Raw genomic sequence first — 25,190 nt, 5'->3', positions numbered from 1 at the left:
TCGACCGCTGATGCCATGGCCCAAATCTTTCCCTACAGAATCATTGCGAAGCATCAGTAACACGTGCATTGAGTAATCACCAAGGTATGGTACCCCAAAAAAAGGTGTAATTTCTGCATTTTAACCCTAACTAGGCCGGGCTATTTAGGTAGATGATAGAGCCGGGGGGGGGGGGGGGGGGGGGGGCCTCCCAGGCCCCCCCTCCGGATCTCGGCCGTTGACCGCGCGATCGCGACGAAAATTGGCACACGCATTGCCTATGATGTAATCTAAAGTACCAAGTTAATTTTTTCAAAAATTATCATTTACACTAAATTATGCTAATTTTTGCATAATGATGCATGAAATCAGACAATTTGGTATAAATCACTAAATAAAGCTCAAAACAGGAACATTTTAGGTGTAGATATTCTTTTTAGTGTCCTTAGCAAATGTACGAGATGAAAATTGCACAATCAGAAAACATTTCCGAAGTATTTTATTGTTTTTTGAATTTCTTATGTATTTCCTTGTTTTTTCGACTTTATGTTTTTCATTGTTTTTTCGATGAAATTTGTCCGTGACATTGTTCCGAACAAGAAAATGCGTTATTAATTCATTTTAATCAATAAACCTCCAAAATAATCATGCTTTTATGAAATTTGCCTGTAAACTCAGTTTGCATTGAAATTGTACACAACTTCACGTTTTTTAGCAATTTTTGGTCTGACATGCACGTGCATATTTATGTGCAACTTCGGAACCGCGCACCCGGGCATCGCAAATTTGGTGTCAAAAGATGCGGGAGACTCGAAAGAAAAAAGTCATGAAACGTTGCGGCGATAGCTTCTCGCGATAGCGATACATCGCGCGAAACGTCGAGGGGGGGCCTCAGAGGCCCCCCCCCGGCCTAGTTAGGGTTAACATATACCTTTAACCCAAGACCCAAAAATTTCACAGAGAATCATTGTCAGGCAGTACATGCTTATGTGCTGAGATTTATGAAAACACTTTGAACCACTTTTGAGATATATGGAGAAAAAATAGATAATTTAGAAGTGCTCTTGACCTCTGAACTTTTGACCTTTATCCCCTGGTCCAAAACTTTCCCTGAAGAATCTTTATCTGCTAATACATGCATACACTAAGTTTCAAGAAAATATCTTAAGGTATTGCATAGACATGGGTGAAATACTGTCATTTTAAGAATTTAACCTTGACCTTTGACATTTGACCTCATGCATGTACACCCAAAATTTGATAGGCATAACTTCATCCACTCATACATACATATGCCAAGTTTCATTTTGATACCTCAAATGGTTTTTAGGTTACGCTATCCACAAAATCGATTTACGGACTGAAGTAAAGACAACCAGAAAACATAATACTTCCGACGACACTTTGTGGTGGAGGCGTAAAAAAATACTGATGATAATCAGAGCAGTAGTACACATAGTAGAAGCAGCAACAGCAGTAATAATAATAATAATAATAATAATGGCTACACTACTCATGATATTATCATCATCATCATCATCATCATTATCATAAAGATTAGCAATGCTGGAAAGAGAGAGAAGACAAACAAAAGGAGAAACTACACAGAAATTATTCAAATTCATAAAATTCTTCCGTCGAATGTTTTCAATTTACCGATTGACAAATTACCCTTCATCGACATAAATACAGATATCATATTCTTTATATTTTAGGGGACATATCGCACAGAAACTCTAATCTATGGACCCACAAGAAAATAGGATGGAATCTGTCCCAAGTCTCAGGGACCTTTGACCCACAGCTGTAGGTAAACCAGCTTCCTGTAGCCACTATGTTGGACATGCATAAGCCCACTTGTGCATATCTGTGTGAGCATTTTCTTATTTCCCGTTCAATGAGATAGAGGGTGCAGGTAAGGATAACAATGTATTACCATTTTGAGAAGAGAAGCCAAAATATTGAGTGACAGGCAGGCAAAGCTTAATCATCAAGGCTCTCTGAATTAAATAACATCTGCCATCAATACACAATGCCTTGTGAAACATACTACATACTGAAGCACCAATCATGTGCGCTTTCTTATACACTGTTTGTTGAATCAATCAGAGATATCCTTGTTGTATATCAATCGCTGACCCAAATTTGGAAGGTTCGTGTGTGAAGGGTTTGGAGTTTCAGCACGGTTCACGCCACCATATCTCAAGCACAGAAGCAATCCAGTTTGGATAATATTAACCCGTTCAGGACGGTTTGATTTTGCTACAACATGCATTTCCCATAGACACCTGTCCGAGTATACTCGGGACTCATCCTCCACGGGTTAATCGATGAGTATGATTTGCCAGCCACAATGAGGGAACAGAATTCATACAGTCACAGTGGCACATAGCATGTGTATGGTATATCATTATATTCCAGTAGCATAGGTTGAGTTCATAGAGGCATAGAAACATGATATCCCTGGACAGTGCCTCACTTCAAATCTTCCGCGCAATGTCACAAGTTGGCATCCAGCTTCTCCTGAGCGGTAGCATGAGAATTCATGAAGCGGGAAATGCTCATCACAGTTCGGATTTATTCCAGAATCCCCACAATGAGTTGTGTACAGCTTAATTACTGATCTCAATGTAAGCACACACACAGATGGAGAGTCTCGACTGGAGTCGACCATTACCAATGAGTGGACGCTTCGGTGCAAGTATCTGCTGAGTGATGATATTCGTAGTTTTCACATTTACCCCGGTGGGTATCGAATGAATGGAGCCATCCATGAATCCCCATGCTACACTATCTTTAACACACTCAACATGAGCAGCAAGCCACGGATGTACACTGGAAGTATTGCTTGTGAGTCAAGTGCCAAGTATCTCAAGGATGGCACATCCTCGACAATCAGCAAAGGATGGCAGGCAGCCAATCAGCCGTGCCGGACAGCATGACTCTCTCCGGGGGGAATGACGGTTGACAAAAGAGTACCACTCACACACCACCACAACTACCCGCTCGTGATTACAACTGTGCTTGCCACGACATCCTCATCCCCTCGCACCCTCTTCTCCCGGCATTCTGTGACCAGTCTGTTCAGTTCTGCCGCGGTATATCCCAGCAGACTTTTCAGGTCACACACAAACTTGTAGACAAACCTCTGGCCATGCACCTTGGCTATCATGTCACCATCGTAGTAATACCTGGAATGGAAAAATTGTAAAGAATTTGTTCATATTACCCCAATGTTACACTCCTGAGTTCACAAATCAAGAAATATCAAGTCTGGGATAATGTTTGCAAAATAATCTGATCACAAACATTATAAGCTTGTTTGTCATTCAATAGATCACTTCATTCATTCAGCTTCCTTAACAAACTTGTAACATTTTAAACATGTATAGCCAACTATATATATGCCAGTGTTCAGTCATGTATGATGACTCCTTGCCAATCTCTCACTGATCATGACTGTGGTCACTTGTTGAATATGCTGCTGACATTGCAGCGGGCAAAGGCTGGCCAAAATGATCTTACCCCAAATAAGAATCTAGTCAAAAGAGCAAAAACTGTTTTCTCTACAAGCATGTTGCTCCACATGGTAGTCAGTGGATGTGACACAACGAGTTACAAAGTATATCAGCAGCACAATACTGCTGTTTCTTGCAAGAGTTTACCGGTATTTTCTCATATCAACTTCTGAGCAGACCAAAGTGTGGCTGAACAAGAGGCACAGAAACTTTCTGGGGCACATAATCAATGGAGGCAGAATGGATGCAGGTCCCACAGCACTGGCAGGAAACAAATATCATAGTTATCCAAATTTTGATGGGGTTATATAAATCAATTTTTTGGAAAGAAAGGTACACTGGGACTGTCCAAGAGGACAATAGGTGCAATTCATGCGCAATTTAGGAAATCAAGTATTACAAGAAACATGTTTAACCCCTCAATGTTGAACACTGTCTCACTCCACGTGCACAGACTGTCATGAACAGAGTAAAATCATACATTTGAGTAACACAGGACACAATCATCCTGGGTGAGTTACACCAATGAGTCTTGAATTGGTGTAAAGAAAGAAATAGTCACAATAATTTTGTTGTTGTTGTTGTTGTATTTTTTTTTTAAAGAAGTCAAAAACTCAAGGAGAGACAAAAGAACACTTGCCTCAGTGCTCTGCTGAGCTTTTCGTAATTCATGGACGGCTTGTTCTTCCTCTCTCCCCACTTCTGGGCCACCAGCTCGGGGTCATTGAGGCGGAATTCCCCGTCAGTGCCGACCCAGGAGATGCAGTCCAGCGAGTCCTTGTCGGTCAGCAGCTCCAAGAGGAACTGCCACAGCTGGATCTGACCGTTGTTTCCTATGGGGGCAACAAGGACACTCTAGCATGGATGGTGTCACCCCCATACAATATCTGCACACTATGAAGCCATACATAAATTTTAGCTACAAACATACTGTATAAGCTGTTATTTTCACGAGGGTTTAATTTTTGCAAATTTCGCGAATCAGTTGGGCCACATATTTAACAACACGTGAAAATGTCACCATATGCTAAGGTAGTAGTGCACTTATAGAGGCCACTGTGTCAATTCGCGAAAACAACATCTCACGAAAATGTCCACGACCTCCTCATTCACGAAAATATCTGTACGCGAAAATAACAGTGTATACATTACTGCTAACCCTAATCATGTCCTCACATCAAACTATACCTCAAACCCATCACAATCCTAGATTAGGATTAGGGTTGGGGTTAGGGTCGGGATAAGGTTCCAGATTAGGATTAGGGTTAGGGTCAGGGGAAGGGTCTGGGGTAATTTTCCAGGGGGTAGTTGTCCGAGAACCTCTGAATCCTTCAATCTCTTGATTCTGAGGACACTTTGAGAGTGAAAGAAAACTAACTCTGGGTTGATGTTGAAGACAGGGGGCCAAATGTAGTTGTCACTAATATCACTGTTTCATGAATACATGTGAAACTATAAAACTTCCAAGCAATTTCATTAGCATTTACATTTGCAATTATAGAGTACAGTAATGACTGGAGAGAAGTATGTGTGAACATCGCATTCGTGCCAGGATCAGAGCTAATGTTTTGCATGTTGTCAGATTCCCAAATTATAGCACCCACCTCGCAAAAAAATAAATAAATAAATAAATAAAAAACATAAAATAACATAAAAACCCTGCAAAATATATGCTGTACACTTTACCTGTCCTGTTACCGGGGGAGTACTTGTCGTCTATGCTGTAACTCCGTGGTCGCCGAGGTGCAGCACCCGTTTTCGCTCTGGCAGATGTCAACACTTCACCATTCTCAGACTCTGTGACTGACTCTGTCACGTAGAGACAACAACCAGCAAAATATAAAGGTATTAATGTAAAATTCATGATGCTAAAAGTTGAAATACATGCCTTATATGAATTAAAAGGTTTTGAGAATGAAAGGATTATCAAGAAGGGTTCTGCCGACCGAAGACTTTACAAAGGAGCTTTAAATGAAAAGGTAATGCAAACTGTTCTGCAAAATGACAGGTTTTCCAAAGGTTCTGCAAATAAAATGAATATTAAAGAGTTCTACAAAATAAAAGGGTTTCAAAAAGTTGTCTAAGTGAAAGAGTCTACAAGGGAATTTCAAATATAGGCGTTATAGAAACAGTTCTGCAAAACAAAAGCCATAGTGCCCATTTTTAACATGTATATTTCATCACTGTACAAATAGCATCTGTCAAGGATGAAGAAAATTTGACCTTGCATTTTGATCACGGGAAAATTGGGCCCCAATTTGATATGCGCTCAGGGCCCACAATGGCTCAATTGAGCAGATGCTTGAGGTGTGATAAAAATATGATAGTAAATCAATAAGTACAATACAAAGACAAAAAATAAAAACAAAAATACAGACGAACCTTCTGCTCCAACTGCTATGGCAGTAGCCCCACACTGATGAGGAAGAGCTGAAATTGGACATTGAGAAAATAATCCAACACAAATGGTTACACCCTGTATCAATATCAACAGATATGCCATATTTTCTCTCACCATATCTCTCCTTTGCAATGTGATATAAAACATTTCATATTTACCTTATACACATAGAATTATTTTACAGGGATGGTGCAGTTTTGGTTGAGAGAGGGATTCAGATATGGAACATTTGTGAGATGATAAGAAACCACTTTTGTAATATTAAAGAGCATACAATTCTTTTTTTTTTTTAAATCAACATTTATTTGATAAAAATTGGTTGTGAAACAGCTGAGATATCCACACCAAAGTCAAACAAAGTGATCCTATAAAGGTGAGTCTCACCTTATCATAGGATCTCTTTGTTTTAGCTAATTCAGCCATTTCAAAACCAATTTTCATACAAAATAAAGCTTGAACTTTTCTAAGAATTGTATGCTCTGTAATATTTCATGAGAGGCTTTTTATTGTCTCACAAAAAAAGTTGAAAAAGCTGTAGTCACATCTCAACCAACGCTATACCATCCCTTTAATACGCAGAGATCTACAGGTTTGAAAGCTGAAAGCAAAACATACTGTGAGCAAGCATGCCTGTGGTATGTTAGGGTGCCAATTTTTGCAGATGAAAAATGTACTCCTCCACACTAAAAGACATACTTTGGAAGACAAAAGTGAGTGTGCAGTTATAAATAATGGACACAATAAGCATGCAAAATCATATTTTGAAAGCATATATTTTTTCCTTCAGACTGCTGCTCACTTCCTTGTTGTTGTTTTTTAAAGAAAACTAAGTTTCTAAGTGGTGTAAAAACTCAGGGATAAGCAGCAATATAACTCCTCATGGACAAGCTGATTTTGCTGGTTTCCCCATAGAGACCTGCCCAAGTATACTTGGGGACTAGGGATGGTATTTTGAAAATCTTCGTAAGTTTCTTCCTACGTTTCTTCCTAAGTCAGAAAGTTAAGAAGTGCCTAGGAAAGACAGAATTGGAATTCTGAAATTTCTTCCTCGGCACTTCTCAATGCAAATTAGGCCATCCTTATCCCCGCCCACGTCCTTTCTTTAACCAATACGAAATGCCGTATCAAAAGGAACCAACCAATGACAATTGCACATTATTGGGACGTAGGGTGAAATATATGTGACTGTGCGCGGCATGTCTCCTTTCTCATGCCCATTTCGTGCTTCAAAGTACATGTTTCGCGCAATGAATGACAAGTGCCTATCACAATGTACATATCTTAACAACGTACTTAGGACAGGGGTGGGGCTTTCCTATATATCTTCCTGAAATTCTTTCCTAAGTGCATTCCAGAATACCAACTTCTTCCTTTGTCAGAAATTTGCGTATCTTCCTAAGTTTCTTTCTAAGTTTAGGAAAAAAAGTTAGGAAGGCACTGAGGAAGAAACTTAGAAAGATTTTCAGAATACTACTTAGGAAAATATCCTAACTTGGAAAGACATTTCTTCCAAGGAAGGATTTCAGAAAACCACCCTAGGACTCAGCTGGTTCATGACATACTTCTCTTGAGGAGCTCAAGGTGGGTCCAGAAGAGCTCCGCGCTCTCCTTGGGAAGCCGGGCGAGGAACTCCTCCTTGGTCAGCTGGCACATCTCCGCCCCCGTCATCCGGATGTTCTTCACCTGATGGAGAGCCTCCGTGGCGAACTGACCGGACGCCCAGACCAGCCAGTGCCTGGTGTCATCTTCTGTCCACATCTCTGGGTCTATTTCGGAGGCAGAATAAACATTGCAATACAACATCATTGGCACTGGTAGAATTATCTTTCTTGTCTTTTTTCTTTTTGTTTTTCTAAATCCCTTTCTGAGAGGACTGTAAAAGTGGATATTTCCACATGAGTCTTTTTTTTCCCGCTCAGCTGAGTAAGAAGAATTTTGCATGTTTTTAATTCCACACAATCAGGACATTAATTACTGGAACATATGGCATGGAAGGATGCAAATATATCAACATCATTTCATTTTATGCACTAGCTTCAGGTTGCACAAAATGTGCAAAACTTTCCACTTTTACAGTAAGTGGGATGGGGGATGTAAAAACTGCTTGGGGGATGTCATACTGCTTTACTGTTTTGGTCCTCATTCTCCACCCTTAATCGCAACAAACCCAGTAATCCTCTTTTTTTCAATCTGCAGAGTATTTGAGCATGATTTTCGAAAAGTCATTCATAAAGCCCACAAAAGGGAGACAGGAAAAGTGGTCTTTATAGGCAGGTGGCCTTTATGAACAGATGGTAACTGAAAGAGATTTGACTGCATTTTAATTTATAGGATAGGTCCAATGAATAGTAGGTTCATTTACAGAATGCACTGGATTCATCTTGATTTCAATTTTGGCAGGTTATTGAAAGTAGTCATATCTGGAATGCAACATGCGGACATCATTCATTGTGCCATTAGTTCACTATTAAAATCTCAAATAGGCAGAGTACAGTATCACCAAGGAGGTTCTAGAGAATGGAGTCACAACCGTCTTATTTCCTTTGCTAGATGTTCGAAGCCGCCGCTCAAAAATATTTGAAGCATGTGGCAAACTGGATCTACCGCTCAGATAGGAAGACAATTGACTCGTGTCTCATTGCATAATCACCAGCCACTTTCAAAGGAAGATATGTCTTTGTGATGGTAATTACTTTTCGCTATCCCTTCTTATAAAAGGTAGCTGGTACAGACACGAGGATGCGCGGATAGAAATTGAGCAAAACTAGAAATATCACTTAAGGTGATTAATACCCCCGCCCCGTGACGACAGTCTTACCCAAGGAATGATCTTTCCTTGATTTTCTGCCATTTAAATGCCGTTACCATGGCAACGCAGCTTCCGACACGTCCAAAAAATATGTCTTCCACATCTTCCCACCAAGACTATTGTGTGTGCCACATTTCATAAGCTTTTGTCAAAAACTGAGGAAGTAGTTCAATCCACAAGATCTTTCCTTGATCTTCCGCCATTAATATGCGGTTACCATGGCAACGCAGCTTCCGACACGTCCAAAAAATATGTCTTGCACATCTTCCCACCAAGACCAATGTGTGTGCCACATTTCATGAGCTTCAGTCGAGTACAGAGGAAGTAGTTCAATCCGCAAGATCTTTCCTTGATCTTCTGCCATTTATATGCCGTTACCATGGCAACGCAGCTTCCGACACGTCCGAAAAATATGTCTTCCACATCTTCCCACCAAGATCAAGGTGTGTGCCACATTTCATAAACTTTGGTCAAAAAACTGAGGAAGTAGTTAAATCCGCAAGATCTTTCCTTGATCTTCTGCCATTAATATGCCGTTACCATGGCAACGTACTTTCGGGTACTGTCAAAAAATGCGTCTTGCACATCTACAACCAAAGGCACACATCTGTACCAAGTTTCATGGAAATTGGGCAAAAACTGAGGAAGTAGTTTGCAACACAAAATTTTCCATCATTTTGGCTCATAATATGTGAGCTGTTACCATGGCAACATACTTTTTGTCACTGTCAAGAAATGTGTCATGCTGACCTATATCCTAAGACAAACATTCAATATGAATTCCATGAGAATTGGAAGAACACTGATGAAGCAGTTTTGCCATGAAGCATTTTGCCCTATATTTTACCAATAACATGCCGTTACCATGGCAACGCACTTTTTGCCACTGCGGAAATATGTGTCTTGCACATTAACATATTCAGATGAACATCTGTACCTAATTTCATAAAAATTGATCAAAAACTGTGGGAGGAGTTCGCGACGCAAGATTTGTACCCATTTTTGCCCATAATATGCCGTTACCATGGCAACGTACTTTTGGGTACTGTCAAAAAATACGTCTTGCACATCTACAACCCAAGGCACACATCTGTGCCAAGTTTTATGGGAATCGGTTGAAAACTGAGGAAGAAATTCGCGACGCAAGATATGCAACGGACCGACCGCCCGACCGCCCGACCGCCCGACCGACCGCCCGACCGACCGCCCGACCGTCCGCTGATTCCTATATACCCCCTTCAAACTTCGTTTGGCGGGGGTATAAAAATGCTGAAATAAAGATGAAAATTACTCGACTGGGCATACCCGGGTACTAATCTGATATATCTATCAATAAAGAATTATACTTGAAGATTATTCCATATTAGTTTCATTTGTGGAAATTAAGCGGAAAAGTGATAAAAGTAGCTTTCCAGGATGGTACAGTTATAAACATTTTCACATGATACAGCTCTGATTTACACTTTTGCGCAAATTTCTGGACGGAATTGACTTTGGTTTTACATGCTTTATCATTGCGTAAAATTTCATTTCATTTAATAAATAAATAAGCAAGATATGGCCAACATCATGATTACGTTCAAAATGAATCTTCAGATTGCTCAGCAAGACGGCGGCTTGGAACATCGATCATCAAAGGCACAAGTGCACCTGTGGAATTCTTTTGTAAATCAATAGAAATTTGATAACTGTTTGAATAATTGCAGCCAGTCGGAACTCCAATGTATTAAACCTCCTTGGTATCACAGAAGCTGAATTGATATACTCGTAATAAATCAAATCTCCCCTTTCGTATGGGAATGGCATTTGTTTGGAGGAGAAAGAGAGTATGTATAAGAAATGTAGGAGCGGTAATTTGAACTACAGGTAAATCCGATATAATATCGTACTTTGACTGGATTGTAAATAACGAAAAATTCTCCGAAACTCTCATGACGAAATGTTTGCAGCTGTGATTTGAAGCACTCAGAGGTATTTGTTCCTTTCAGAGGAATAGAGCATCATGAGAAAGCTCGTCCTCAATATTTTTCTGTGTGTGTGTGTGTGTACACAACACAGGGCATCAAAGTAGATTCCTATGTTACTATTGCACATCTCCAATGGAAGATATAATTCCTGTAAATATGATTGAGTCGTATTTATTCATAATTGATATATTTTCACATCTGAACCCCATTCTTTAACTTCTGATGAGATGTCACTCCCGCTGAGCTCTGAAACATATGCGTAAAAAGATTCTCCAATCAGAGAGAATGTTGGAACATCAATTCATTAGGGCAGAATGCATGACACACAGTTACATGATTATGAAGTTTCCGACATTCCTCCACAATAGTGATGCCAATTACCATCATACACACACACACACACACAAAAGATAGGATGTTACTGAAGTCATAGCCTTGTTAGTTTCCCAGTTTAACTGAAAAATTCTGAGACTTTCCTATTCTTTATCCAACTTCCATGAAACTTTGCACTGATTTGTATACTGTATACAGCATATATTTAGCAAGTCTAAATTTTCACGAATCAGGACTTCCTGACGATTTCACGAGTGGTTAAAGTTACAATCCTGGAGTGCAGTCTTAGATAGGAGAAATGAATACATGCATGTCACATTCATATCGGGATCAGAGTCAATATTTTCGCCTGTCTTTGAATTCATGAATAGCACTTGACTCACAAAATTGGCAGAAATAAAAACCTGGTGAAATATTTGGCTTAATAAATATTTGACTGGACTGCTCTCATCAGAGTACACTTGAACTTTTAGGGTGGATTCTCCCTTTAAGTTTACCATAAGGCATGGACAGCCTGTCCTGCTCTTCCCTGTAGTTGCTGCAGACAATCCACCTGGTGGCATGCTCCTCCTCTCCTCCAATCTTGACCACCTCCTCCTCCATGCTCTCCACAGGGACTGGCAAAGTATTAAGGATGCAAGAGGCAATATTATTATGTACAGGTCACTCCCCTTTTAACCACCTCCTCAGGATTATTACAAAGTTAACCTGTTGAGGACGGGCTGATTTTGCTACAACACGCATTTCCCACAGACACGTGCCCGAGTATACTCGGCACTCGTCCTCAACAGGTTAAGGATGCAAGAGGCGATATCATGTACAGGGCACTCCCCATTTATCCAAGTCCTCTAGACTATAACAAAGCTAAGGAAGCAAGGGGCAATATTATGTACAGGCAACTCCCCTTTTAACCAAGTCCTCTGGACTGTAACAAAGTTAAGAATGCAAAAGGCAATATTATGTACAGGCCACTTCCCTTTTAACTAAGTTCTCAGGACTAAAACAAACTTAAGGATGCAAGAGGCAACATTATGTACAGGCCACGCCCCTTTTAACCAAGTCCTCAGGACTATAACAAAGTAAAGAATGCAAGAGGCGATATTATGTACAGGCCACTCCCCTTTTAACAAAGTCCTCTGGACTATAAAAAAAAAGTTAAGGATGCAAGAGGCAATATTATGCACACGCCACACCCCTTTTACCCAAGTCCTCATGACCAGCTGTTCTCTTTCGTTATATCAACGTTACATTATAACTCCTACTTCATTGGAACAAAATTTGGTTTTAACCATGTTCATTTTAACAAGTGTTTCCTGTAGTGAGGGGAGGGGAAAGTATGTCTTGTATTCAAAATAGCTCTTTCGTAGAATGGTGCCTCACATAATATGGTGTTCTTCTGTTTAAGTGCTCACTGTGAAACAGATTCTCAGAGAGGTAAAACAAAACATTTTTTGTCTTGATGAAATAAATATCTGAGCTGAAACTCATTTTGTGGCAATTCTACATGATCAATATATTCACTGTTCTCAAATATTCAAAACAACCAAGACAGAGATGCCAACTTCTTGACATAGAAAAACAGATGGAATATCCACCAAAAAAATCAGATTTTTGAGAGGAAAATTAGATTTTCATGAAATCTTGACACCATCACTAGCCCGTTGATTCTGGGCAAGTGAAATGTCAGAAAACAATGTTTCCCCGGTTAGAACAGGCATGTAAAAATGTTGCTACTTCATCAACATTAATGACAAAATTGTAAAGCATTCGTGCATTTCCCACCCATTTAGGCTCGTCATTCATTGCTTTTGTAAGGGTTGCAGGTATTTAGTAGTATAAATCTTTCTATGTGATAATGCTGTTTTCTGCAGTTTTCTGTGGTTGACATTGGCTTCAATTTAAATTCTACTTGATAGATGAAAAGTCGTACTTTCAGGAGGCAATATCGTATTACTGTAAAAGTGGATATTTTTGCGTGACTAATTTTTCGCACTTGGCCGGGTCGAAGAGTTTCGCGTGTTTTTAATTCCGCGGAATCAAGACATCACGCACAGGCACATATGGCAAGCAAAAATATTTGCGTGCTTTTATTTTCGCGCTAGTTTCTGGTTGCGCGAAATGCGCGAAAATTTGAACACCGCGAAAATTTCCACTTTTACAGTATTGTATTTTACACTGTTTATCGTACTAAATACTATAAAATCGGATTGGTTGGCATCTCTGTCAAGACATACTCCTGGTCTATAACTTACCTTCATCAGTCACCATGGGAACCTCCACTGTTTCTATAATTGGCTTGACAATGTCTACAATATTTAAACGAGGTTTCACACCTGCAAGAGAAGAGGGACAAAGTCACCATTTTAAACAGCTTGGATTTCTGACAGATGAACATTACTTGTCATAACAATTCCTTTTACAGGTTCTCCTATCAACTGCATTTAGTCTATGCTGGCAACTAATAGATTGTTGTTGACATATCTCACAATGCCAACATAATATTTCAGCACTGTCTGACTTCCTTCACAAAGTGTTTCCTATAGTTCTTGGACAATGACACACACTGTACCATGCTTGTGTCATTCATATTTTTGCATTTGGTAATGCACTGTGCGACACAGTAATAGCAACACTTTCCTATGTAGTCACGACAGGTACAATCACAAGACTGTAAATATATGCCATATATTTAGTGAGTCTAATTTTTCGCGAATCAGGACTTCCCGACAATTTTGCAAATGGTTAAATTCACAATTGTAGAGTACAGTACTGAACAGAGAAGTGTATGCCTGCATGTCACATTCACATGTCGGGATCGGAGTAAAATTTTTATGTGTTTTTAAATTCACAAGTAGAATCCAACTCAAGAAATTTGTGAAACTAAAAACCTCACGAAATATTCGGCGTATACAGTATATGAAGGAGGATGGAAGAAATGGTCAAAAAGATTTACCTTGGTTTGAAATGACCTGGATGCTGAATTGTACAACACCATCTGCTGATATCCCCTGCTCCAACAAACTCTTCTCTTCAATAAGCTGCAGAAATACAATGCCACAATAATAAGTGTCCAGCTTACCATACTCGTTTACAGAGCAGCATATATGAGTGCAAAAGCCAGTAGAGTAATAATCTATACTGACACATGGAATACCCCTCATCCCTCTTTAAATCCTTCTCTAATTCTCGAATATCCATGAAATGTCATCTTCATGCGATAATTACACATGTAGGCTTGTGGATTGCAATAATTCCCATTTCTACATCAAGCCGACAAAGTCCCGAATCGATGCAAACGTGATTGCAGTGCCAAAATGTGAACCAGATGGATTGCATGCCATGCTCAGCAGCTGAAATTAGACATACCTTTTGAGTAGGTTATCTTCAACAACAACAACAAAAAAAAAGAAATGTTTTGATTCCTTGCTTTTGTGAGTGACCTTCTCTGGAGGCTCTGCAAAATCATTCAATAAAACCTAGATGGGACTTGAGCAATTTAATTTTTCTCTTGTCTGCATTCATTATACTTTCCATCTATGATAGTATTTTAAGCATATTGTCGCTGGGGTGACAAGACCTCGCAGCTACAAAATGTCAAATGTTCAGGAGAGCAAAACAACATGGCAGCCAAACCACTATATCAAATGGGAAGCCTTTCCTTCGACATGCCGTGGTGGCTTCATTTTTGGGGTAAGACAGCTAGGATTTGGACAGGACATCACTGGACTTATTATCTGACCATAAATGAAAAAAACAAACAAGTCTTTTTCACCAAAATCTGAGATACAAGGTCTTGTCACCCCAGCAGTGATATGTCATTTCAATATCATACATTTTAAACTCGCAGACGCTGTTAGTCTTTATGAACTGAACTGGATGAGAGTTGTTTATACAGTTGCCTGAAATGATAATGCATCAATGACTTTCAAATAAAATCTGCAACACTAATCCTTTGACAGCTCAAAATGATCATCCTTCAGTACTTCCTCTGACACACAGGATAAACACCATTTGCATACTACACTGATACTGTCTTATTTGCATTTTTGACATTTTTGCAAACAAAGGCCAACACCTGAGTAAAACTGTCTGGCTTGTGAACTGATTTTAAGGGAAACAGTGGCTGTATATTGCACTTGTATACAACTCAGTTGTGGTACATATCTTACTTTTATCTAGACATTGCAAAGGCATTGCCAATAGCATATTTTGCTACCCACATTTATGTTGTACTCACCGTAGCAGCGTTCTGGAGATACATCTCGTGTTCATCAAGACTGCACTGTAGCCTCTGTTCAAGCATCTTTTTCAGTGTTGTCAAAGGCTGGGCAATGTCCATCATTTGTGTAATCACATTTTGAGATGCAAGAGTAACATTGACAGCACTGTAAAGAAAGAAAGACATTTTTAAAAAATGTGAGCCTGATTTACACTTCTTTTGGGCTGTTATGAATATTTTGTGAAGGTACATTTTATCACACCACTAAAATCAGTAATAAATACACACATAAATGCATACATGCATGCACACACAAAAGGGTAATTTCAAATCAGACTGACTGGTGATTGGACAACAGCATGTACACATCTAACAGCTTTAAATATATGACTGAACATACAGGAAGTTCCAATTTATATATAAATATATGTATATATCACCTAGGTGTTCGACTAGCAAGTCAAGCATGAACAAAAAAAAAAAGGAAAAGAAACAAAACTGCAAGTGCAAATGAAGAATAACCATGCACAATCAAAGCCTATGGATGTCCTATTAGGTGAAGAATACAAAGTGGTAGTACACATGAACCCAATTCTCATAAGTCAATATCTTATGTGAATAAAACAGTTACTAGGCCATTTGGACACTGAGCAAAATAAATGTCATAGCATTAATTAGCAAGTTTTAAAAAAAAAAAAATAAAAAAAAAAAACTAATTATTAGAAATATTAAAAGTACTGGTATCTGAAATGATTTCATACTCCAGACTAGAAGAAGAACATTACAATGAACAAATTATCCAACTTGACAAACCCATTCATCATGATATGGTGATTTCCATTTTAATACTAGACCTACATTTGACAGACAAATTTTGATGTCACAAACAAGGAAATATTATTACACCACACAGAAGAAGTGTACATACACTGCTGAAAACAAAGCAATGCAACTACAACAGTATGACGGATCTCAAACAAACCTTGATACATCACTTTTTGTCCTTTTGCTTTTCCCCTTCTTGGAAGGCGTCTCAACGCCTCCACCCGCTCGCTTCATTATGACTCCCGGAGATGCTTTCTAGCAGTTATTGAAGACTACAGAAAGGAGGTCCTGTGTGCGATAAGATCATGTGACAACAAAAACAAGCAGACACAGTGTCACAAATTATCACAAAACTGTTGAATATGGAGAAAGGTTGCAAGCAAAATACATTCAAACACAACTGCAATAGATGATACATTCTCGTAACCTTTCTATAGATTACAATTTTCATCTTAAAGAAATATCAAAATCTTGACAATTATTACTATCATTGGCATTCTCAAATTACAAGATGAGAGTGATCAACAAGGTAGTCCAGTCATTGTCTGAGAAGTATATATCTATAAAGATCATTAAAAAAAAATAAAAACAATAAGAATACACAGAAATACACTTACGAATAAGATACCTATTTACTTGTCAGTCCAATTTCAAAGTTCTGGAATCTAGTGTAAGATGAACTTTTTTTTTGGCTTGTGTGTTTGCTTGTTTGTTGAAAATGTTTACATGATATTAATATCCCAGTCTGCTTAAACTTTAGAACTCAACTTTTCACTCCCTGGTTTAAATACTGCATTCAATTTCACCATGACAGTCACATCGTGGTCATGAAGACGGTTGTTCACTGTACACAGCACATTTTTTTTTTCAGCAGCATGGAATACTGTCCAATAATCACTGAATCATTTCCCTCATGACTAAGATTTTATATAGAACTAAGCTGAATAATTGCCAACTGGCATGTTAAAACTAGACTTGCAAATGCAGAGTCAGCCTTTTGAAACTCTGATGCATAATGTTCTTCAGGGGGTAAGTCCCTACTGATTGATACATGATTTTGTTAAGCTTGAGAGAGAGCCAATTTCGTACAGCACATACATGTACAGTTCGACCTCGATTATCTGGCCATGTCGGGACCGGCGCTCATCCGGATTTAAGCGAATTGGCCGGATATGGGAGACACAATGTTAGTGCATATAGCCGCCGTCCAAGCTGCCGTCCCAGTGCACTGGCAGCTAGGCAGGTAGCGTAACCCGCAACAGTGGTGTAATCTGATGCTAGCCTGTTCTTATGGTGAATTTATAGATCATGACTGCTTACTTTTACAATGATACTGTGGTGTGAATTTACGTTAGTTCTGTCGAGAATATTGCAGGTACATGTAAATCGTGTGACTTTTGTAGAAATTTTAATTGAGTTTAAAGTCACTGTTTTTTCTCAATTTTTGGATGAAAAATAAAAGTCCTTCACTGCGTGAACGCGTCCAGATAATAGAGATTTCCGGACAAAAGGAGGCAGGATAATCGCGGTCGAACTGTAGTTGAAAAACTACAAACCCCTATTGTACTTTTGTAGTGACCTGTTCAGCATACCAGTCTACTTCATATGAACTGGAGGCATTGAGATGACATCAGAATACATGTCTTTATACATAATTTTGCATCAATATGCTTCCCCATTAACTTAAAGAAAGAATCACTGATTGTAAACATGATTTGCACTTTTGCTTAGATAAGTGCAATTAGACAGAATCGGCGATTGTAAACGCACCCCCTTGTGCATTTTGAAATCACCATTTATCAAAACGAGTTGGGACGCAACTGTGTTTTTAACTAGATTAGAGTCTAGACAAGATATTTCAAAAGCCTGATTATGGCCCCCAAGTTATAATAATAATAATAATTGTATCACTAGTTATGATAATAATAACAATAACAAATAAAAGTTAATAAATAATAAAGCGCATTTCACACTTGTCAAGTGTCTCAATGGCAAATGCACTTTACAAACAACCGACCCCGGTCAGTGGATACATTATTTCCAACCAGCACTGACAGTGCTCACTCTCTACTTCCTGGGCATGTCCAGCCATGCAGTCGCAGTCATTTTACAGGCACGCACATGTGCATACTGAAGGGCAAATGAGTGTTGGACGTCGGGCTTCGCATATGCCAGACTAGCCCGATCAGATCAGATGCCCTGCGAAGCATGGTGGCAACACTTGTGTACAGCGACAGGGCTGTGTAGACCCTATAGTTAATGCCAGACGTCATCATCACTCATGTTATTCAGAGACGAGCGCTCTTATTTAGTCTTAATTCATTAGCATTAATCTTATGATTATCAATATCAACCATATGATTTAGCCACTACACCTCCACATATGCATAAATGCTTTTTTGAATTCACAAGTCTAGACCCAGTCTAACTCCAATTCATATCTAACATTAGATCTAGACTCTAAAAGGTCTCTAGTCTAGTCTGGTAGCTCTACCTAGTAGTTTAGACTTTCATTTAGTAGATATGTCTAGACGTTCTACACCTATAATATAAACGCAAGCAAGCGAGTTTGACTTTGAGCTCCTTTCTGACTGAGCCTTCATCATGTTCATATTCACATGGGTGTATGCAAGGGGGCGGGGGGTCTGGAGGGTCGTACGACCCCCCCCCCCCCCCCCCAAAAAAAAAAAAAAAAAAATCAAAAGGTCCTCTTTTTGTTAAAGACATTTTTGTTTTTTGAGGGCTTTTTACCCTATATATATATACAACAGGAAAAAAAGTGACCAGGTGGTGTTCCAGCAAATTGTCAAAAACCTCGTAAATTTCGTAACTTAGTAACAACGACAAGAATTACAAGCTGATCTGGACTCCCTTTTGGAATGGTCCTCCATTTGGCAATTGCAATTCAATGCCAAGAAATGCAGTGTGCTTCATCTTGGAAGTAGAAGCCCAGAGGAATCCTACACACTGGGAGGTACAGCCTTGAATTCAGTAGAGGAGGAAAAGGACCTGGGTGTAATCATAGATGCCAACTTAAAATTCCACCAACATGTAGCAATAATATGCAGTAAATAAGGCCAACAAAGTTCTCATCTATCACGCGTACATATCAATGTCACGATATCTCCACCATCCCCAAATTGTACAAAGGATTAGTACGTCCCCTCCTTGAGTACAGTAATGCAGTCTGGTCTCCCCGCTACACTTCAGCAGACATCAAGACAGCGGAGAGAGTGCAGAAGAGAGCAACCAGGATGATCCCCTGTCTCAGACACCTGCCTTATACAGAAAGGCTTAAATTCCTCAACCTGCCACCCTTGCATACAGAAGGCGAAGAGGAGATATGATACAGGTGTACAAGACCTTAGATCATACATGAGTGTGACAGGATAAACCCTGATGACTTCTTTGTACTGGCAGACACAACTACATGTACACAGGGCCACAGGTACAAACTTTCTAAGCCGAGATGCAGAACAAATGTAAGGAGGGATATATTCACACATCAAGTGATAGAGGACTGGAATTCCCTGCCGGAAGAAGTAGTGGAAGCTCCATCTATCGATGCTTTTAAGACTAGGCTTGATCGGCACTGGGAAGACCAACGATTCCTGTCCCCCTATTCCCAATACTCGATAGTCAATTCTGATGTGTGATGAGCAGTAATTACTGACTTGCCTTCTTTTGAACTGATGATAGATGAGGATAGACCTGGAAGCTCGACTGCTGCTACACAGCAATCTTCCAGTATCTTCAGTAAAGCCAGGTAAAGGTAAAGATTAATATGCCATACCTTATTTCTAAGCCGCACAGCCATGCCGAAAAAGTCACTTTTGTATGCACCAAAGCCCCATTTTATGATATAAAATTCAAACACTCCCTACCGTGGGAGGGGGGACACACCCTCCCCCCGCTCGGTCGCTCTGCTCCCTCGCAAAGGTAAAATAGGTCCAAAATTTTTTATTATGACATGACCCCCTCAGAAAAAATCCTGGAATCTGGACACCCCTGATAACCAATAATTTAACTTTTTATTACCACTACGGACCTGGTGTTCTTTTCTTTGTTGAAATTGTGATGCTTAAAACAGGAATCTACGACCCGACCCCATCATCGCGATCCCATTACCTCATCTGTTGAACGACCACGGCCTCGTGAATCTACCACTACGTCTGTAAACCTACCGAGACTAGATCTACTGCAGTATATCCAAGCGCTAGCCGAGTCGTCCGTTTTTGTTTTCAAGTCCTTTTGTTTTCAAAGTCAATACAGAGATGCCAATAGGTGGGACTGTGCAATGACCGTGTCGCTCTTTCCTCATCAGTCAGGGCAACACAATCTCAACAGTATTAAACAAGCTTTTATGGGCTTTAATAGGCGAAGCTGCATTGCATGAAATAAAAGGACAAGAATTTCTGATACACTCGACCTAGACTAGTTTTGTTAAGAACATCCCAAATTCTGAATCACAATACTTACGGCCACGATTGTTTGTCTTCACATTCGGCTACGCATCTTCCAGACTGACAGCCCCCCAAATCCCCCCCCCCCCCCCCCCCCCCCCCCCCACCGGCAGGTCGGGGACCCCTGTGTCTAAACAGGGAGGTATATACAATGTAGTAACATCTCTTCCCACATCCCTGTGATGTAGCTAAACACTTTTTTGGGGGGGTGGGGGGAGGGGGGCAATCGCTTCGAGCACCTCAGCAGCTTGTCTGCGGGAAGGTTTTTAGTGTGTGTGTGTGTGGAGGGGGGGGGGTGGGAGGGTAGTTGGTGCCAAAGAGCGCACTTCAACGCTCTTGGTTGGTACAGGGAGGTGAGACTCTCGCATGGGCGTCACCAGGGGGGGGGGGGGGGGGTGCGTTGGGTGCGAACGCACCCCCCTTCAGACCCTAAAATAAATAATAATTTTTTTTTTAATCTATTTATTTCTGTTTTTGAAATTTTGCATCGGGGACAAAAAAAAAAAAAGTGGGCAAAAACAATTCGCACCCCTGGTTCTGGCAGCACTGATTTTATACATAATCTACAGTGCACATGTTTACTATTTAGATAGATTTTGGACATCCTTCCCATGCTTGGTCACTTCGACGCCACCTCGCTGGTCATACCTCCCCCAGTCATGAACATAAACCGACATCCTTGATTACCAGTGGCGGATCCAGAGGGAGTATAGCTACAAACGGCAGTTGTTGGACTGTAAAATGTCAATCTTTTTCAAGCTCACTCGCTCCGCTCGCTGGCATTTAGTCGTAATGTCATTCTCCTGAAGTTGCTGCCAGTAATATGCCGGCAGCTCCACCCGGTGCGCCCCCCCCCCCCCCCCCTTACTGCAAAAAAAAAAAAAAAAAAAAAAAAAAAATATATATATATATATATTTTGTTTGAAAAGATTTTATTTTCTGCATTTCATATTTTCTTTCAGAATACAAAAATAACAAAGGCAGGTTCAATTACACAAATACAATTCTGAAAATTATTGACATATTACATAGTAAGTCATATTTTGTATATAAAGACAAATGAAACGTTAAATAACATACAAAATGTTTATATGGCCAATAATGACTTGATTCACAGTACAATATATAATATATACATATAATGCAGAGGGCCGCCGTTATAAGCCGTGCTTGAACAGACGGACAGCCAGAGTTAAATTACCATTTTTTATTGTAGTACTTGAACACTAATACGGATGGGCCATGTTAAAATGCGTGTAAATCCAGTTTTATACAATTACTTGGTAAACAGGAGTGGTGCCTGTGAGTGCGTGTGCAGGTGATGAAGCGCGAAAGTGTTGATGGTCAGCACTTCTAAGAAAATGATTGAATATGTTATAATATGGGCGAAGGGTCAAGCAGCAAAGTAAAAGAAAGGGAAAAGGGGGTGGACCAAAATATTGCCTTGTTGTTGAGTATAAGAGGTACATGTTTAATGATTACTGTACCGTATGATATTGTGCCAAGAAATATTTCTTTGTATTTGCCTTAAAGGAATAGAGAGATGTGCACTGTTTTATGTGGAGAGGGAGTGAATTCCAAATATCAGGCCCGTTATGCCGAATTGATTTTTGAGCTAATAGGAGTTTAGGGTTATTCAAATGGAAATCATTACGATGGCGCGTGGGGTAAGCATGGACATCCCTGTTAAGGGAAAATGCGTTGTGGAAGAGTGGGAGTAGATTTTGCGTGTATTTGAACATAAATATTGCTGTTTGAAATTTGTGTATATCGTCAACTTTAAGAACTTTTAGTCTAAGGAATAATGGATCAGTATGTTCTAAATAATGTGAGTTAGTACATATTCTTATTGCCTTTTTCTGTAAAAGAAAAATAACATTTACTTTGGTTTTATTACAGTTTCCCCAGACAACATTACAATAATTAATATACGGTAAGATTAATGCATTGTATAACATAGTGAGTACTTTTTCCGTTACAAAATATTTTAATCTCCGAAGTATTCCAATGACTTTAGATATTAATGTGGTTATATTATCAATGTGGTTATTCCAATTTAAATTGGAGTCAAGGGTTACCCCTAAGAACTTGGTTGATTTTTTTCCAATAATGGGCATACCATCAATAATAATGTTATTAGGCATTATCGGTTGCAAATATAAAGTATTGAAGTTTATGAAACACGTTTTATCTATATTTAGTGATAATTTATTGCATTTAAACCATGTAGAAATTTTTGCAAGCTCAGAATTAAGTATATCCACTAGTGTGTTTAAACAGTTGTGAGAGTAGAAGACACTGGTATCATCCGCGAATAATACATAGGTGAGAAGGGTTGAGGAATTTATAATATCGTTAATATATATAAGAAAAAGTAGAGGTCCTAAAATGGATCCCTGTGGTACACCGCAAGTAATATATGACTTAAACGAGGTACTTGAATGAAATGCTACGTATTGCTGACGTTGGGATAAATAATCTCGGAACCAGGAAAGAACTATTCCTCTTATGCCATAATTATGTAGCTTTTTTAATAAAATTCCATGGTCTATTGTATCAAAGTATACAATAGACAAAGTATACAATGTATATATATATATAATGGCAGTTTTGGGACTATTCCATGGTCTATTGTATCAAAGTATACAATAGACAAAGTATACAATGTATATATATATATATAATGGCAGTTTTGGGACCGTATGTCACAGTTTTCAAGCTCGCTCGCATTTAAATTCTCCTGATAATGCTGCCAGTAATTGCCAGCGGTTCCGCCCGGTGCACCCCCTTAATTTCGAAAGCAAAAGAAAGATATAGCTTCAAACGGCAGTTTTTGGACTGTAAAATGTAAAAAAAGTTCGCTCGCATTTAATCTTTATGCAATTCCCCTGATGTTACTGCCAGCAATTGTCTGCAGTTGCGCCCGGTGCGCCCCTCCCCCCCCCCCCCCCCTTAATTTCCAAAGCGAAAAAATATGGCTAAGAACGGCAGTTTTTTTACTGTAAAATGTAACATTTTCAAGCTCGCTCGCATTTAATCGTTATGCAGTTCACCTGATGTTGCTGCCAGTAATTGCCAGCAGTTCCGTCCGGTGCGCCCCCCCCCCCTTAATTTCCAAAGAGAAAAAAAAATATGGCTAAGAACGGCAGTTTTTGGACTGTAAAATGTAAAATTTTCAAGCTCGCTCTCTTCGCTCGCTCGCATTTAATCGTTATGCAATTCACCTGATGTTGCTGCCAATAATTGCCAGCAGTTCCGCCCGGTGCGCCCCCCCCCCCCCCTTGATTTCCAAAGCGAAAAAATACGGCTAAGAACGGCAGCTTTTGGACTGTAAATGGTAATGTGAATGATTTTCACAAATCTTTACAAGACAATTTCATGAATGGTTGATTGAGTTTGCCATCCAGGAGTACAAGTTATAGAATGATAAATTTGTTTCTCCCATTAAGGAAAAATGTTGGTTATATCCTGGGGAATAATTGTGAGTTGTATTCATGTTTAATGGAAGCATAGTGCGCTCTTCATTTCTACACCTATATCAGCTGACTACTGAATTTGTGTGTTGCAATGAAATGCATGAATATTCATCATCCTCATGAATATGCATGACTCCCAGGGTAGTCATTCAAATGTGAACATAAATGTTCATACATCACAAAAACTAAGTTCTTTGGTTGTGTGTTCATAAGTTTGTAGAATTATTGTTTTGTAAAAAATGATTCATCTGTATATAATAGTTGATTTATATTACAGAGTTTATATGAAACAGTGGAGTTTTAGAGTACAATGCAAAGAAGTTTAATTGTACAAGATGAACTGTTCACTCTGTGGAGTAATATGGAACACTGGGAGAGCTCCAGTAGTAGCCAAGTACTGAGAGGTGGAACCTCCCAGGAGCTCAGGAGAGCTGAATGAAGGACTTGGTTACTCAGCTGGTTGGAGAACCAGTACGATGAGGAGACAGTTGGGGGTCTATTGTAAGGACAAGGTCTCTTCTCTTGTTTAGAGGTCATCTCTTTTACGAGTGAACAAGGTCTCTTTTAGAGGATCATCTCCTTTAGTGGACGTGGTCTCTTTTAGTGATCGTTGTCTTATATTCGTCTTTTAGTGGACGAGAACTTTGGATGTCAACTTTTAAAGGACGCAGTCTTTAAATGGACGTCGTCTTTAAATGGATGTCGTCTCTTGTGTAAAGGAACATCTCTTTTAGAGGATCATCTCTTTTAGTGGACGTGGTCTCTTTTAGAGGTCAACGTGTATACCATAGTGTTCAAGCGGTCCATTGCAGCTTTCGAAACAGACTTTACCACAGCGTTTACCAGTTCATATGTTTGACAGTCGTCAACACAGTCTTAGGTCTTTGTGTTACAGGTTTTGATCCAAAGTTTGTTGTTATCAAATTGTAAATAAATTCAGCTTATTCAGTTATATCCTACATGCGAGTGAAAGTGTAGTGGTTTTACCGTCCCACGTGAAAGCCGGACTACGACATTGGTGTCAGGAGTGGGATATAGACTGGATTGGTTGATAAGACACAAGACAACGTTTAAAATGCTTGAACAAAGTGATGAACAGCGACCCTCAACTGTTGGAAATCTTCGTCGGTGTTGACGATAGACGATAAGGAATCGTCGGGATAGTCGTCGAGGAAGAGACTTTGTAAACATTGTACAATT

General features: G+C 39.5%; 1 protein-coding gene across 1 annotated transcript; it reads right to left on the bottom strand.

The window, feature by feature from the left end:
- Positions 1 to 1,551: 1,551 nt before the first annotated feature.
- Positions 1,552 to 20,548, bottom strand: LOC139738460 (GA-binding protein alpha chain-like). The gene is made up of 11 exons (XM_071649084.1): positions 20,531 to 20,548; positions 16,209 to 16,339; positions 15,245 to 15,392; positions 13,961 to 14,045; positions 13,260 to 13,340; positions 11,505 to 11,624; positions 7,461 to 7,664; positions 5,880 to 5,927; positions 5,184 to 5,306; positions 4,138 to 4,330; positions 1,552 to 3,170 (listed from the first exon to the last, which is right to left on the bottom strand). Exons 2-11 carry the CDS (start codon positions 16,283 to 16,285, stop codon positions 2,978 to 2,980), a joined length of 1,272 nt encoding a protein of 423 aa, XP_071505185.1. The 5' UTR covers positions 16,286 to 16,339; positions 20,531 to 20,548; the 3' UTR covers positions 1,552 to 2,977.
- Between the last annotated feature and the right edge of the window lie 4,642 nt (positions 20,549 to 25,190).

The sequence above is a fragment of the Diadema antillarum genome, unplaced genomic scaffold, assembly GCF_040938485.1.
Source record: "Diadema antillarum isolate AM-2024a unplaced genomic scaffold, OU_Dant_1.0 seq00000743_RagTag, whole genome shotgun sequence".
In the NCBI taxonomy this organism is placed as follows: Eukaryota; Metazoa; Echinodermata; class Echinoidea; order Diadematoida; family Diadematidae; genus Diadema; species Diadema antillarum.
This window is presented reverse-complemented; position numbering and strand designations above follow the sequence as displayed.